At 42.5% G+C, this 17,464-nt stretch overlaps 1 protein-coding gene across 4 annotated transcripts in view; it reads right to left on the bottom strand.

The window, feature by feature from the left end:
• TDP1 (tyrosyl-DNA phosphodiesterase 1) overlaps positions 1 to 17,464 on the bottom strand; it is a 94,443-nt gene that overhangs the window by 49,258 nt on the left and 27,721 nt on the right. For all 4 annotated transcript variants that reach the window (XM_043556822.1, XM_043556823.1, XM_043556825.1 and 1 more), the window contains 3 exons: positions 16,934 to 16,982; positions 14,316 to 14,382; positions 12,559 to 12,666 (listed from right to left, as the gene is read on the bottom strand). In XM_043556822.1, the coding sequence (XP_043412757.1) occupies positions 12,559 to 12,666; positions 14,316 to 14,382; positions 16,934 to 16,982 (224 nt within the window). The remainder of the gene's footprint in view (positions 1 to 12,558; positions 12,667 to 14,315; positions 14,383 to 16,933; positions 16,983 to 17,464) is intronic.

Here is a 17,464-nt window from a genome sequence, read left to right as displayed (position 1 = left end):
TCATAAGGTGGTAAGGTTTGTTTTGTTTTGTTTTTTTCTTTAGACTAGGAAATTAGATCTTTTGGGATTCTACTGATCTTTCATAAGACTTACTTTGAACAATTCTACATAGCCAAGTCAATGTAGTTCTCTAAAGCAATTACGCTGCAGGGTTACTCCCTCACTCTAATAAAGCAGTCTCTTTTGGCTCCAAATAATTATAGAATTTCATTTTTCAAATAGTCTTTGGATGCTGAGGTTCAGTCTTTTGAGTATGTTCAACGGTAGTTTTGCCTATGAGAAAGAAACCTCAATTTTGAGAACAGTAAGAAATTACTGCAAGTCAAGGCTGGGGAATAGTACAGAGAGATTCACCTGGGTAATAAGTACCAATGAGACCTATGGAAGGCAGGGTTGGAAGATGGCCCCCAGAATTCCTGCTCTTGCTCCCGATGTCACATCTGGTATAAACCTCTCCCTTAGAGCATGAGCAAAACTGTGAATATGATGGGATTTCATTCCCGTGATCAGCTTAAGAGTAAGTTGGGTTTACCAAAAAGTTTGGGAGGACAATGGGTGAGCCTGACTTTATCAGATAAAGCCTTGAGAGAGGAAGAAGGTCCTTCCTAAGGACTGAGATTCTCCTACTGGCTTCAGAGAAGCAAACAGCTATACTGCGACCTGTCCATTGCAGACAGCAATGGCATAGGCACCAGAGGAAGCACTCTGGAGCCAAGAATGCCCCCTGGACTGTCACCAGGAAAGCAGGACCCTCAGAATTCTGCCAAGAACCTATAAGCTTGGAAGAGGATGCCAGGCCGTCAAGGAGATCATAACCTGGTTCACACCTTGATCCAGCGCAGAGATCGTGTCCAGACTCCTGATCCATAGGAACTGCAGGGTAATAAAGTTTGTTGGTAGCTCATTAGACATCAACAGAAAATATGAAATACAAGGCCAAAAACAATGTGCCTTAAATTCACTTTGAAGGAAATTCTCAAGGCTGCCAGGAAGATCTGAACAATGACAGTATTTTTGGTAAAAGTACTTAGTGTCAATGGGTGACCACCTTGAAAGGCAATACTTTGATGTATGAATCTCGATTAAGAAAAATTTTCATTATCATGTCAGAGTCAAGATTCATATTGGTGATCATCCATCTTTATTACTTTTTTTTCGGGTGAACTTGTTTTAATTTTGTGGCACTTAAGAAGGAATTATTCATCCCAAATAGGAACATTAATATGGACTGATAATACATCAAAGCAGAAAAATGGCAAAAAAATTCAGATTTATGTAGCTTTTGATGTTTTTATCTTTTGCTAAAATCCAATTCATAAAACATAATCCATCTGCCACTTTGTTGATGGACTGTTAGATTTGCTAGACATTATCGCTTCATTTGGACAAGAACCCACGGTTGTCTGTATAACTATGTCTCATCTCTCTCAAATAGGAAAATGTATTAAATGAAAGGGAAGCAGCACTCATAGATCAGTTATTCATCAAGTTCTGAGTTTATTTTCAAAGACAATACCATCCACCAGGAGAGAATCTAGGGAATATTTACAAATACAGAAGGTTTTTTTTTTTTTTTTTTTTTTGCTTTCACCATGATGTGCCATTTGGTATGGGAGGGCCAGATTATTAAATATCCTATAATACACAGGACAAGTCACATGACAAAATGATCTTGACCAAAATGCCAACAGTGCCCTGCTGAGAAACCCGTTGAGTATAAGCTAAATCCAACTACATTAAAACCATGTCTTATTCCAGAAAGCCTAATGGAACAACACCTTTAACAAGATATTTTTTTTTTTGTTTTTGAGAGAAAGACAGAGAGAGAGAGAGAGAATGAGAACCCGTGCTTGTGAGGATGGGAGGGAGATCTTAAGACCCCATGTGCAACGTGGAGCCTGACACGGGGCTTGATCTCACAATTGTGACATGGTGACCTGAGCTGAAATCAAGAGCTGGACACCCAACTGACTGAGCCACCCAGGTGCCCCAAAAGATATATATTTTAAGGGGCCCTTATTTGTTTTCATCAATTCAAATTGTAAGTATATGGACATAGAACTCCCTCCATAGACCCAGGACTAAAAGTTTCAGGAAACCCAGGTGACATCAAGACACCACCAATTCTACCTCTCAAGCAGGTAAAAGGTAGTTTGGCAGCCTGCTACTGCTCTGACTTCACCTGCCCTCCCACCCCATTCACTCCAGCAACACCACTTTGGTTTAACTCAAAGGCAATGACCATAGCAGTGTATAAATTCCTACCTCTACCTCTCTGCTCAGAATGCTTTCCCCCAGCTATATCCATCCACATGGCACCCTCCCTTCCTAAATATCACTGTCAGTGAGGCCTTCCCTGACCATCCTATGTAATGAGCAGACTCCCTCCTCAACCCAAGCGCTCACTACCCGACAGTACCATGTTTGGGGGTGTGCCTGGGTTCTTGGGCCCTTGTTTAACCTCCCTGTGCTTCAGTTCCCCTATCCACAGACAGGATGGATACCTACATGTAGAACTGGTGAGGATTACAGGAGATGTGGGTAGGGGAAGAAAAGTGTGTTTGTTTAAAGTAAGTCTACAACAGTGCCTGGATCTGATAGCGAGCATTAAATGTTGGCTCTGAACCTAAAAACAACCAAAGCCAACTTCGAAGTTACACTTTTATTTAACTCTTTTCCTTTAGTGGCAAAACAAAACAAAAAAACCTTCTTAGCTCATTTGCTGGCAAAAGTTGACCTAAACAGACATGAGGCTACTTGCAATGCCATCTATTAACATCCTTAGTGTTATATATACCATGTTATCGTCCTAAATTCCAAATACCAAAACATATCTAGTCCAAAGTATTGAGTAAAAGACTATGACCCTGAATTATTCTACTTTGTTCTTCTCTATAGCATCTACCACCATTCGATACAGGTAATTATACTTGTTAACTTGGGGGAACTCCCAGCACAACAAAGTCAAGGGCTATTTTATATAATTCTAGCACCTGGAAGAGTGCTTGGTCCATAATAAGTGCTTAATATACTGAGTGAAGGTTTTGTTTTTTTGGGAAGGTTAACTTCTATGATGTCATACAGAACATGTAACATTTCTCTTAGGTAGAAGAAAGATTATTTCTGGCGAATGGTGACCAGTTGCTCTTTAACTCAGGAGGTAAAATTTGATCTGATCTGTTTGGCAGTGGAACACTGGTAAATGTGAAAAGCCCACTTGGTATGTATTTCCGGTATTTCTCTCAACTCCCAGAAATCAACCTTTTGTTACACTCTCCCCCTGAAAACGCCACAAAGGCTCGGGGTATTAATAATTAGTTCTAAAGAAAACGCCGAAACGTCCTATCTGCACACCAAGCTTCTGAGTACAGCTCCAACAGACCATTCCACATGACATTCCCACTGTAGGCCAATTTGCACTCCAAGTGAGCCATCCTCCCACTGAAACCAGTTCCATTTTCTGACTTCCGTACTGATATATTGACCACTTTCATCTCCCTACCACCATACTCCAAGCACAGGAATCGCATGTGAAGCCTCTCCCATATTCAACTATGGGCGAAGTCTAGGCAGCTCTTTCACTGTTGCAGCCTCAGCGTTGGGCTTCAGTAGCTTCCCTGTTCACAAATCCGTACCGAGGGGCCTCACATGCCAAGTGTGGGGCAGGTCAGTCAAGACATGGACTTGACTCTGAGTCTGGAGTGGAAGCCAATGATTACATAGGCAACCACACCGAAAGAGAAAGGAAACTGGCCAGCCAGGAAGCTCAAGACATTATGGAAAGCCCCGGGCTAACTAAGGAAAACAAGGGAAGTCTCAAGTCCTGTTGACCCGAGAAATGAAAGACAGTTAAGGCCTTGCTGGGTGAAAGACTATTTACTCACAATACTCAGAAAATTGTTACAGCTGCACTTAAATAACGTGCATGAGTTGTTTGATAAAACCTTTTTTGTTCTACTATAAATACCCAGAGAGCGGAAACAGCATTTTTGCGAATCCCTCTTTCCCTGTACAAAGTTGGCAACTTTGCCACCGTGGACAGAGACTTGCTGGGTAATAGAGGGAGGCCTCAGCTCTATGGTCCTGTATCTCACCCATGGAAGGGGACACTTCCACCTCACAGGCTCCTGTGACGACTGAAACAACGCAGCTAAAGCACCAGAACTTTCTCCCACATGGCAACTGCTCAAAGAAGATCAAATGTCGGCCACCTGGGTGGCTCACTCGTTAAGCATCTGACTTCGGCTCAGGTCATGATATCTCGGTCCGTGGGTTCGAGTTCCGCATCCAGCTCTGTGCTGACAGCTACGAGCCTGGAGCCCTGCTTTGGATTCTGTGTCTTCCTCTCTCTCTCTCTGCCCCTCTCCTGCTTGTGCTCTCTCTCTCTCTCTCGCTCCTCAAAATAATTATTAAAAAAAAAAAAAAAAGTCAGGTGTCTCCCTCAACCATTTCTTTACCTCACAGAGCAGAAAGGCTTTTTAAACATCTCCTGACCGGTGCCCGACATTTTATCAGTGATTCTCCAGGTGACTAAAAGCCTCAGGACCACCGTGTGATTGGTGTGAGTGTCTGATGGCGGATTCTGAGGGTCCCATAGTTATGTGATTTCATAGGTTGAACTGCTACTGTAAAGTATTACTATCCCATACTTGTTACAGTGGGTTCATGTGCTTCCAATGAAATATTACAAATATCGTTACTTGTAATGTTCAAAATTAAACGTAAGCAGGGAAGGTAAGTATCATTTGTTCAACATCTACCACTCCCTGATGATAGCTGTTCTATGTAACCTGCTCCAAGCCTCTGAACAAAACTTACAGTTAAAGGTCATAACCTACTTTGGTTGAGGAGGAAACTGGCGCTTGGCAAGGTTTACTAATTCACAAATGTTAAGGGGTTGAACCGAAATTTGGACGTGGGTCTTTTTAATTCCAAACCCATGTTTTTCCCACCATCCTGATTGCCTTTCTTCAAAGGAGATTGTGGGGTATTTTCTATATAGATAGTACGCGCACACACAACACAGTCCACATCTGCCTGCTGTTCCCCAAGAACACTCACCTCTGCCATTTAAGCAACCATAATCTCTTCATGCTTCCCAGCTGGCCCATTCACCTCTATTCTTATTTCTAATAATCCACTCTCCTTTCAGCAACTTGGGTTACATTTACAAGACACACAGCAGATCTACTGTTAAAGTGTTTCCACGGCACTTTGGATAAGATTCTTACTCTGGCCCTCAAGGCCCTCTCGATCTGGCATGGCCTGTGCATAGCCACGCTGGACCACTCCAACATCCCACATACTCTATAATTGAGCGCCCACTCCCACCTTTTATCAATCAACTCAGCACAAACATCACTTCCTGCAGGAGACCTTGACCCCTCCAGGCTCCAACATCACCCCATTTTGTTTCTAATCCTCGTGTGAGATTTCATGCTAACTCCTGTTTATACAGTCTGCCTCTCTCTCCTACCTCACTCTGGCTAAAATGAAAGCTGTTAGGATAGGTTGGCTGTCTCTTGTTCCACATGGTATATACAGTGCCTGACACAGGGCAGCAGCATGAAGCTGGTTTCCCTGGGCACATCCTTCATGCTTTCAAGCAGTTAGTGAAAATATAGGGTCTTGAGCTCTATATGGCTTTACTAGTGTCTTTGAGGGCCAACAACTGCGTCCCTTTAATTCTTGATACCCAGAACCCCGATTTCTTGAAGAAATGGGAGTCATGCTATACCACCCCTGTGTCCCCTCTGCCTGGCATACCACTGGCATTCATAAATGCATATTGAATATTATGCTACTAGTAGCTATTAGGCTACTCAAGACGATGACTTGGTCCCAGATCCACACGAGCCGATTACTTGATCTTCCTCTGTTCCAGTAACCAGTTCACAATACTGGCACACGAACTACGGGGAGGGAGGTTATTTCGAAGGCACTTCGAAGCAGGGGCACTACTGTTATGAGCAGTGCCAGATAGTAGTTGCTGGCTATATATTTTAATCTGGGTCTTTAAGGAAACAATTAGGATTCTTGGAGACAGGAGGGGCAGCATGTGTGAGGCAAATGGCCATCATTAGCAGAGGCATTGCAGTGGAGCAACATGATGCGGGGACACAGAGACCACCCTGCCTGGAACACAGTGTCTCAAAGGAGAAATAGAGGATGTGCGTACAAGGAGCTGTTTGGTAAAGATGCTTTCATCCTAATGGCTGAGAAGGCAATACACAGTGGTCACACTACACTGTCACTAGTAACTCCGGAGCTTGTATTTTACTTCCACTTCTAGTCTTTCGTTATACTTTGTCAGTGTATCACATTTAACTTCTAACTGTAGAGACTAACTTTCTTTGGTCTGTGGGTCATGTCACGGAGTATGTCCCTTCATCCGTACAGCTGTTGTGCAAATAAGAGATCTGAGGCTCAATGAGGTTAAGAAACTTGTTTCAGGAAAAAGACCTGTTCAATAGCAGGCATGATCACACAGTACTATTTGACAACATTAAAGCTCATGGTCACTCTTCTCTACAAGAGGAGACAAGACAATGATGTAGGAGCTACAAGCTCCAATGGCAGTACCTGCATAAATGCTCTAAGGCTCTGGAGAAGGCAGCAGGAGGCTGGCAGAGCCCCCCCAAGAGAAGGACATCAGGCCTGAGCACATTTTTTAGTGTTTGTTTACAGTTGAGGGGGGTGGGGTGGGTCAGAGTGCGAGCAGGGGAGGAGCAGAACGAGAGGGAGACTCGGAATCTGAAGCAGGCTCTAGGCTTTTGAGCTATCAGCACAGAGCCCAATACGGGGCTCGAACCACGAACCGTGAGATCATGACCTTTGAACCAAAGTCAGCCGCCTAACTGACACCACTCAGGTGCCCCGTGAGCACACTTTTAAATATTTATTTTTGAGACAGAGAAAGCTGAGGAGGGGCAGAGAGAAGGAGAGAGAATCCCAAGCAGGCTCCACAACTGTCAGCACAGAACCCGACGTGGGCTTGAACTCATGTCCCTGAAATCATGACCAGAGCCGAAATCAAGAGTCTGACACTTAAGCCACTAAGCCACCAAGGCTCGCCCCACTGAGCATAATTCTTAGGAGAGGGGTAGCAACCAGAAAAGCAGAGAAAAAGAACAAAGGCAGTGTGAGGGAGCTGATGGAAGGCTGATTACAGGGGCACAGGCAGCCAAGTTGGTTGCTTCTGACAGTTGAGGTTGGGGAGGGCAGGACAAGGTGAAAATGGTATGGTTAGGGTCTGAGTGACAAGGACGAAAATTCATCTTTCTGAAAGATGCTGGGTCACTGACAACCAGGAAAGGAAAGGTGGCCTGGGAAGCAGACCACTGGCGTGATGGGACGGCAAAGAGGCAATCACCTCACAAGTCCAGGTGGTGAGTATCTGAGTTGGTAGTTTCAGGGACCAGAACAATAAAGTGAGACCATTTTAAGGATGAATGGGCTTTGACAGTCCTATACAAAGCATCCACATGCCCACCTCAAGCACAGAATCGATCTCTTCCTATTTTAACTATTTCTGTGTCTGTCATCTGAGAAAAGCATCTTAAAGGACTGCTTCAATCTTACTGTTTTTGTCCTGAGGGCTCAGCATCCACAGGAGGAAGGACCTCAGTGAATGCTGCAGAACGTGCAAAGGCAGAAACAGCAAGAGGATGGCTGGGCTGTAAACTGGAGGATAAAGGAATGGGCAGGTGCCACCAGGGCCAGGAGGGAAAGACACATTCTTCTTGAAAAGAAGAACTCCGTTTGGGATGTTCTGACTTGGGGATAAGGTGGCAAACCAAGAAACAAAAATTGAAGCGAGTTCCTGATACAGGTACTTGCATTGTGGATCTACACCCTTGTTATTGTAGAAGGGCTGAGAGTGGGCTCCAAGTATTTTATTTTCAGGTGTCTCTCAGACATCCTTTAATACTGGAATGCCAGGTGGTATTTTATTATTTATTTATTTATTTATTTGATGTTTTTTATTTATTTTTGAAAGAGCGAGCGAGCAAGCAGGGGAGGGGCAGAGAGAGAGGGAGACACAGAATCCGAAGCAGGCTCCAGGCTCTGAGCTGTCAGCAGAGCCTGACGTGGGGCTTGAACCCACGAATTGCGAGATCATGACCTGAGCTGAAGTCGGACGCTTAACTGACTGAGCCACCCAAGTGACCCCTCCCTTTCTTCTTTTTTTAAATACCACAGAGTGTGATGCAGTTTTTGACTTAACTGGTCTTCACAGAAAACAGGTACACTTCCACTGTTAATGAGGAGAGGCATCCGAAGGTTGGGGTGAGGAGTGCCAGCTGAGGAGTCCAATTTCTTGGGTTCAAATCTTGCTGCCACAAGGTAACTACTGTGTGACCATGGATGGGCAGCCTACCTAACCGCTCTTTTTCCATATCCTCATGGAGCAGTTGTGAAAATTAAATGAATACGAAAAGTGCTTAGAACAGTGTCTGGTATATGAAAATCAAATAGTTGTTGCAATTCTTCCTTATACATTTTGGTAAGTAGACAGTTTTTAGCCTCGCTAATCTGGAACAAAAGTATAAGCCACAAATCCATGACAAATTTCAAATTCTTAACAAATTAACTTCTAAGTTAGAGTTTAGTAATATCTAGTCAACATGAAAGCACACATTCACATAATACAAACTAATATTCAATAAATTTACAGTTGATGCTTTTTGGACTTATGGCTAAGAACATATGGTGCCATAGCTTGAGAAAATCCATTCTGGAGGTATGGGAGTATCTTTTTTCGCCAATTGCAGACTCCCTCAGATTTGCCCTGAAAAGCCCATGCACTTTTCCAGCTCCATGGCCTTCGCACCCCTTCCTCTGCTCAGATTTCCCTTCCAATCCATCTGGTTTTCTGAGGCGTACTTCCAGGCCTACTTGAAATATCACTGCCTTACCTTCAGCTGGTCTCTGACCCACCCTGACCCCACCCCAACTGGATAATACATTTTTTAAAACATTTTTGAGAGGAGAGAGAGCATGTGTGTGTGCATGCGCACACACGGCAGAGGTGGGGGGGTGGGCAGAGAAAGGGGGAAACAGAATCGGAAGAAGGCTCCAAGATCTGAGCTGTCAGCACAGGGCCCGATGTGGGGCTCGAACTCACGAACCGTGAGATCATGACCCGAACCAAAGTCAGATGCTTAACCGACTGAGCCACCTAGGCATCCCCCCTCCCCACAATAATACACTTCTAAGGGTGCTTCCACCAGATCATTACACAGGTAAACAACTAGCATACAATCAGTGTTCTATCTCTTTCTGCAGCCCCCGCATGGCATGGGTCATGTCTTGTTCTACTCCTGGAGCTGAATGAACACCATCATTAAACTCAACTACAAAAACTTTGCCTTCAGAACAGGGTTCCTCAGTGTTACTCTCAACCCCCCTTCATACCCTTAACACAGGATCAATAAATACCCAACTTTAGTGAAGCACAACCATCTTTTAACTCCATCCTGAGGAAAACAAAATCCCCAAATAGATGGTAAATTCAATTTTCCAATGAAGTAGACACTCGAGACTCCAACAGCTACACCAGGACGCAGGCCTGCCCTCCGGGTTTTGTATTTTCAAGCTCCCACGATCAATCACAGGTCAATTCCTTAAAAGTAAATCCGTGTGTTTATCTCACTTGCTAGTTCTGTTTCTTTGGAGAACCATGACTAACACAGAAATGTACGAGGGAACTGTCCCTGCTTTCTCTGGACTCAACCTTCCCATTTTCACGTGAAGGCCAGCACTTCAAACATCATCTCCTCTTCTTTATCCATGGATCCCCAGCACCAGGATTTCCATCTCTAACGTCAAAGACCCACATTGAGGACTCTTACACAAAGGAGTCCTATCCATTTACATCTTGGAGGCAACGTTTGACCAATGGAGGAAGGAACAAAAACACTTCTGGTCGCTGTGTGCTTTTCGGAGGGTTCTCCAGGCAACAGGTTTCCCAGCAGGATAACATGATGCTGCCAGCTAGATAAGACTAATTTTACCAAATAATGTTTGTATTTCTTTATGTATCTTTTCCTACATGGAGGAAAATCAGGTAAGATTTTAACCAAAGTTCAAAGTATAGCCTTCAAATTCAATTCGACATTCAAAGTGGTATGACTTCAGAAAGAACCTTGACTAGTACAAATAAGTATTATAATGGACGGGATCACTAATCAGAGAATTGTCAGACCACACTGAGAAAACTGTTCCGTCATTTAAGGTATTCTGCACAAAACAAAATAACAAGAGCTGTATAATAAAGTAGCCCTTGGGATGAACGATGGCTCACTAGTCAGGAATATTTCCAGTGGTAGCCATGTTAGAATTGGAAGCAAGTAGAGATTTCATCCGGTCTCCCCAACTCATCACCAGGAAGTCACAGTCACACACAGCATCAGGATAGGAAAAGCCAGGCTTTTCATATTACAACTTAATAACACGGTTTACTTTTTACTACTTGAAACTTAATAACTTAGCTTAAAAGATAATTACTGAACAGGTGAGCTGACATTAAAATGTGAGCTCTCTCAATATCTAATTTCTCTGAATCATGTTCAAGGGTCCATAATATATCCAAATTTATTTCCTTATTGGTTAGCTTTGTAGAAGGCTAGGTAGCATATTGATAACTTCTCTTAACTGAGGAATATTTGAACAGTTTACCCTTTTAGGGTGTTATGTAAAATACAAGTGTGGAAGGGATTAATGAAAATCTCATACTCAGTTATCCAGAGGACACACACATTTCAGATCTCTGTTCTCCCTGGCACTATCCATCTCAGGCACTGGCCTCTCTACCCAGGAAGAGCACAACCAAGAAACCTACTTCTTTTAAAAAAAGTTTTTCAGTTTATTTATTTTGAGAGAGAGTGCACACAAGGAAGGGAGGGGCAGAGAGGAGAGACAGAATCTCAAGCAGACTCCGCACTGTTAGCACAGAGCCCGATGCGGGGCTTGAACTCAGGGACTGCGAGATCATGACCCGAGGTGAGATCAAGAGTCAGATGCTTAACTGAGTCACCCAGGCGCCCCATCAAGAAGCCTACTTCTTCAGAAGCTACAGTTTCTCTTTAGGGGAACCTAGGTGGCTCAGTTGGTTAAGTGTCTGACTTCGGCCCAGGTCATGATCTCCGGGTTCGTGAGTTCGAGCCCCACAGTTCGGCTCTGTGCTGACAGCTCAGAGCCTACAGCCTGCTTTGGATTCTGTGTCTCCCTCTCTGTCCCTCCCCCACTCACACTCTGCCTCTCTCTCAAAAAAAAAACCAAACATTAAAAAAATTAAAGAAAAAAAAGTTTCTCTTTAAAGACCCACAGCAAAGAAATGCATACTAATTCCCCTTGGCCATCCTTCAGTCTTGATGGTGAAGCTTGGACAAGCATAACCACAGCTGTCGTGTCCTGGGGCCTATTAGGTCATATGCACTGAGCCTCTAGCATATCTCATTTCACTTAACCGCCCCAGGAGGCACCCATTACTTTGCCCATTTTATATAATAGGAAATGGACACAGATTAAGTAAATTTCCCAAATTCACAGAGCTAATAAATGATAGAAAAGCATCTTAAATTTTTAGGAGCCATATTTTCATTACACTATGGTGCCTCACAAACTGTCCAGAAGCCCGCTCTTGCATCTAATGTATACCACTAAACACAGTTCAGGTCACTGTTCCTGATCCCGAGCCGGGAAGGCCACTAATTTCCAGAAAGTAGGAAGGGAACTTGCTTCTGCTTCTAACTGGCTCTTTTGTTTCAAAGTTTCTTCTTGAGTATTCTTAAACTTTTGTTTCAAAGTCTGTTCATTAAAGAAATTATTCTACTTAGTCATACCTTAATTATTCGCATTGACATCATTGGGTCACTGAATCATTAAGAGATGCCTAATGGCCTTTGGTCAGACTAGGAGTCAGGAACTAAAGTTCTAGTCCAGTTCTCTTTTTCTGAGAGCACAACAATCTACCTTGCTATAAAAATGAACATAAAAAAAGCTTAATAACGAGTTTCTTATAGAGGGTAATGAAAATTGTGAAATTAGATTATGGTGATGATTGCACAATTCTAGGAATATACTAACTCAGAATTTAAATAAGTGAATCTTAAAGAAAATTATATCTTAATAAAGACGTTTTAAAAAATTAAAAAAAAAATGCATTGGAAGAGACTGGATTGGTCAAGTGTCAATTTTCTGAGAGAAAGTAACTAAGGAATACTAGTTTTACCGCATCATTTTTGTTCTGGATTCACCTCAATTGTTAACTTGCCTAATTCCTACTATTGAAGTATTAAAAAACAGGAGTAAACACAAATTTTGTGCAAACCTTAAAAACTTCAAGACTCCTAAAATCAGGCAATGATTACAGGCTTTGTGAAGGGGAAGTCACAGGCCTCTTAATAAGGCTCAGAAGACATACACACACTTTGAAAACTAACCATTTACAACACCACCTTTTGGAAACCTAATGGAAACCTATTCGGTATTCACAGCAGGAGTTACAAACACATTTAAAAAATTCTTCCCATCAAGAATATAAGGCCTACTTACCTTGTGACAAGGAACCAGGCAATTTGACTGAAGTCTGGAGATAGTCTCATATAAGTTTTAATATGTGGCATAGCATTGCTGCGGCCAGATGTCTCAGCCGACCATTTGCTAGTGACAGGAAAAATATATTACTAATAAGAAAATATAAACCCATCATAATCCTATTAGGACACTTCATGAAAAGCAAAATCCCGTAATCTAAAAAGTGAGTACACAGTTCTGTGCTAGAACCTGTGGTGTTTTATTAAACTGTTTAGAGAACAGAAAAAAGCACTGTGACCTCTTGGTATATAGCCTTCCAATCTCTTTTCTGCCACTAAGACTCATATATTCACACACGTATTTACTTCAGTTGTGACTTCAACTGCCCATCTGCATGTCTTGTCTCTTAGGTGGACTGGGAGCTCTTCCAAAGCAGGAATCATGCTCCCACAGTGTATTACTAAGTACAGGCTCAGTACAAGCTTTTTGAAATAAAGTACAAAATGGGAAAAAAGCCAACAAGATGAATATTAGAGCAATGTTGAAAAGCCGGAGGATAATTCAGAAACACTGGAGTCCAAGGATGACGATCATGTAACTGAGTTTGGTTTCTAGGTGTGCAATACTGCAGGACTGAGGTTCTGTGGGGGAAAAAGGACCTACGTCGTGAGGTGACCATCTCTGCTTACAAATTTAAAGAGGATGGTTCCTCATGAGAAGACACTGAGGCCAGAATTGGGATCAGGTAGACTGTTCTCTGGATCATTAAATTCACCTGAATGAATAGTGAAAAGAGCTCAACATAAGGGAATGTCCTCTGTAGGGAATAACCTCCCAAGAGACCCACAAGGGGACACCAAGTTAGACTGTGAGCTACCGAGATGCAATCTGCCTTTGTTTCCAACTGTGTGGTGTGGTGTAATTAACACCCGTTGAAGCAAGAAACTGGGCCAAGAACACGCAGAACAAGTGTCCTGGATGGGCCAAGAACACGCAGAGCAAGTGCAATCCTGGAACAAGAGAGGGACGAAAGACCTTCCCTTCACCTGGCCATTCAACCACTGAGCAAACCAAATACTATCCTACATCCTGGAGGAAGCAGTGTGGATTTCACCCTATGCAAGCTGCAGTCACAGTACGTGCATGTGCCAACAGAAGAATTACATTCTGGAAATACGAGCTACAATGCTGCCAAATCACTAGGTTTTACGCCTGTAACTCACGTACCATTGACAGTTATACTCAAATAACTTTTTTTAAAAAGCTGCTCACAGGGCACCTGGGCGGCTCAGTCAGTTAAGCGTCCGACTTTGGCTCAGGTCATGATCCTGTAATTTGTGAGTTCAAGCTCCACACTGGGCTCTGTGCTTGACAGCTCGAAGCCTGGAGCCTGCTTTAGATTCTGTGTCTCTCTCCCTATCTGTCCCTCTCCTGCTCACACTCACTCTCTCACTCTCAAAAATAAATAAACATTAGAAAAAAAAAAAATGCTGCTTACATAAATTCTAAACTACCCAACATTATCTTTTTTTTTTTTTTTTTGAGTTCCAGTATTTAAATAGAAACTTCACAGGGATAAATTTTACTCTTTGGTATTAAAAACCTATTCCAAATAGTGTTCAAAATCTTGTTTAAATTATTTCTATCACTAACATATGTAGATGAAAAAAAAAACATAGCTACATTATGTAAGGTTCTTTTTTAAAACATCAGACTGACAATAAATAACGTTCTTATTCCTAAAGAAACAATAGCATTCTAAACCAATTACTTACTGAAAATAGGCGTGGAGCCAATTCTGCTTTTCAGCTGTCTGGATGCTATAGGGAAGAGAGCCACCAGCTTTTAAAAGAAAACAAAGTAAGTATTACAGAAAACAACTTGAGGATCCTTCATTAAGAATCTATAGTAAATACTGGAAAAAAAAACAACCCAAAACAAAAAACAAACCACTTCCTATTTCATCTCATGGAACAGTACTTGGAAAAAAAAGGTCTATACTTGTCTTATTTTATTATTATTTAAAAAAAAAACCTTTTTTTAACTTTTTTTTTTTTTAATATTTATTGACAGAGCATGAGTATGCTGGGGGGGCGGGGGGAGTGGGCAGGGAGAAAGGGAGACACAGAATCCAAAGCAGACTCCAGGCTCTGAGCTGTCAGCACAGAGCCTGACACGGGACTCGAACCCACAAACCGCGAGATCATGACCTGAGCCTAAGGCGGATGCTTAACCGACTGAGCCACCCAGGAACCCCAAAAAGGTCTATACTTGTATTAGGTATGCTCCCTCAGTGGGGTTTCCTTTCTTAGGGATACATATAAATGTTTATGACCTGAAAAGAGAAAGGTATTATTTAATCACTCAGGGGTGGTAATTTAACATCTCTAACAGCACAGATTTGAAGTGTTACAAAAACTATATAAAAAATCCTGGCCTATCCTGCAGTCCTCACAAAGGTGAGAAATCCTTGCCCCCACTCTGGTCTGGAGCATCTCCGTTTTGGCCCAAGAACAGGTCAGCTGGGGAGGTAGACCAGGACAAAACGCGGTCCTCCTGCTTCCTTCACCTTTTACCCTCTGCCCTTTCTCAGCAGAGTTTGTATTAACATTCTCACAAATGTAATGGAATCATCAATAAAATTAACGTGCTCAGTCAACAGTGAAGTTTTTAAAAAGGAATTCTAAAAGCCCTATTCTTGCATAGGAAATAAAGATACAGTTCCAGTGGCACCTGGGTGGCCCATCGGTTAAGTTCCCAACTCTTCGTTTCAGCTCAGGTCATGATCTCACGGTTCGTGAGTTTGAGCCCTGCATGTTGGGCTCCATGCTGACAGCATGGAGCCTGTTTGGGATGGTCTCTCTCTCTCTCTCTCTCTGCCCCTCCCCTGATTGTACACACTCTCTCAAAATAAACTTAAAAAAAAAAAAAAAAAAGATACAGTTCCAAACGGAAACACAATTAGTAGACTATTTTTGTTCATGTTTTAAAGGTAGAAAGTACCATTGTAGATCCACCAGTGACTTTTCAAACACATATTAGAACTTCCCCATAAGTGGGGTGCCTGGGTGGCGCAGTCGGTTAAGCGTCCGACTTCAGCCAGGTCACGATCTCGCGGTCCGTGAGTTCGAGCCCTGCGTCAGGCTCTGGGCTGATGGCTCAGAGCCTGGAGCCTGTTTCCGATTCTGTGTCTCCCTCTCTCTCTGCCCCTCCCCCGTTCATGCTCCGTCTCTCTCTGTCCCCAAAATAAATAAAAACGTTGGGGGGAAAAAAAAAAAAAAAAAAGAACTTCCCCATAAGTAATCTACCTCCAAAGAAAGCTTTAAATTTCTCTTGACTCATCAAATAAGGCATGTCGATTCCTCTACTGCACAAAACTAAAAACCTATTCAGGACCAGTTATGAAATAGCTTTATTGGAAATACCATGTTTTCCCCCATTAAGAAGTACATTTTGAATGGATCCAACGTATTAGAAGCTGACAAAGGGCAAAACAAACCGACACATCACTATGTCCTTGAGTCCTGTTATAATAATTTTGGTTTGGCCATTACGCAAAGCTGATATACTCCAAACCTTACCAAGCCTTTTCTGGCGGAGTTGTATCTATTATTACAAGCAATAAATGGACTAAATTAGTCTAATTCTGAGCATTCTGCTTCCAGCCACAAGCAAATGCCAATCAGGTTTCCTTTTTCCAGGGGCAAACACTGCTGGGGCTTTTCGTTATCACCTCCTGAATGTGCTATCTGAAGGGCTTTGGATTCCACATAAAAGCTCGCTGTCCAGCACTATGCAAGAGAAGTCGCGAACAAGGTTGAAAGTTGCCTACAAAATCATCCAGACACTTACAGATGAAGTGCTTTAGAAAGTACAGATATCAACTATGTGACAACAAAGGTGCATCCCAAGATTAAGCAGAAGTTTTGGACCTTAAATATATCTGTATCTGGGATTCAAAACTGGAAGAACCACACAGAGCCACAGACACAAGCAGGGAAGATATGGAGAGAGAGATCAGAGAAAGGCATGTTAGAATTTCTCTGGAAAGGCAGGATGCAGCAGGGAAAGGTGGTTTTATTTGTCAGGACAAGCCCCCCACTGCTGGCAGAAGTGACCACCTTATTGTAGAAACGAGAACAGAAAGTACTCCGAGAGTTACTGTTAACCTATCCAAATGGCCCAACTGCATGGTACCATCTTTGGAACATGGCAGCACCTAGTAGTACGCATTTCTATGATCCTTAGCCAGTTCGGAGAAAATATTCTCTGAATTTCTTATCAGTACTTTTCTCCAGAAGAATGGCATTTTTATTACCTGTGTTAAAAAGTTTACCAGGGCATTTATGAAATAAACACAAAAATTTCAACTCAGATGGTTTCCATTAATTACCGGGATAGCCTTCTAAGCTGGTCCGCACATTTTCCACAGAAGGGTAGATCTAAAAACAAAGGAAAGACAAAACAAACTCATAATGTACGTCAAAGAAACTTTCTTAAAAGGAATGTTTCTAAGAAAATGAAAGTCTCGGGGCGCCTGGGTGGCGCAGTCGGTTAAGCGTCCGACTTCAGCTAGGTCACGATCTCGCAGTCCGTGAGTTCGAGCCCCGTGTCAGGCTCTGGGCTGATGGCTCAGAGCCTGGAGCCAGCTTCCGATTCTGTGTCTCCCTCTCTCTCTGCCCCTCCCCCGTTCATGCTCTGTCTCTCTCTGTCCCAAAAATAAATAAATGTTGAAAAAAAAAATTAAAAAAAAAAAAAAAAGAAAATGAAAGTCTCCATTAGAAATATCTCTTTTACAAAATTTGAAAAAGTACTTTAAATTTTAAAAAGTTTCATCTTATGAAAAAATTGAACTTCTAGTCAACTACAGGAAGTATATATATTTGACGGAAAAAAACCACTTCAGTTTGAGTACTCTTCCCTC

The sequence above is a fragment of the Prionailurus bengalensis genome, chromosome B3 (assembly GCF_016509475.1).
Source record: "Prionailurus bengalensis isolate Pbe53 chromosome B3, Fcat_Pben_1.1_paternal_pri, whole genome shotgun sequence".
Classification (NCBI taxonomy): domain Eukaryota; kingdom Metazoa; phylum Chordata; class Mammalia; order Carnivora; family Felidae; genus Prionailurus; species Prionailurus bengalensis.
Note: the sequence above shows the minus strand (reverse complement) of the source record. Positions and strands in the feature narration are given on the sequence as shown.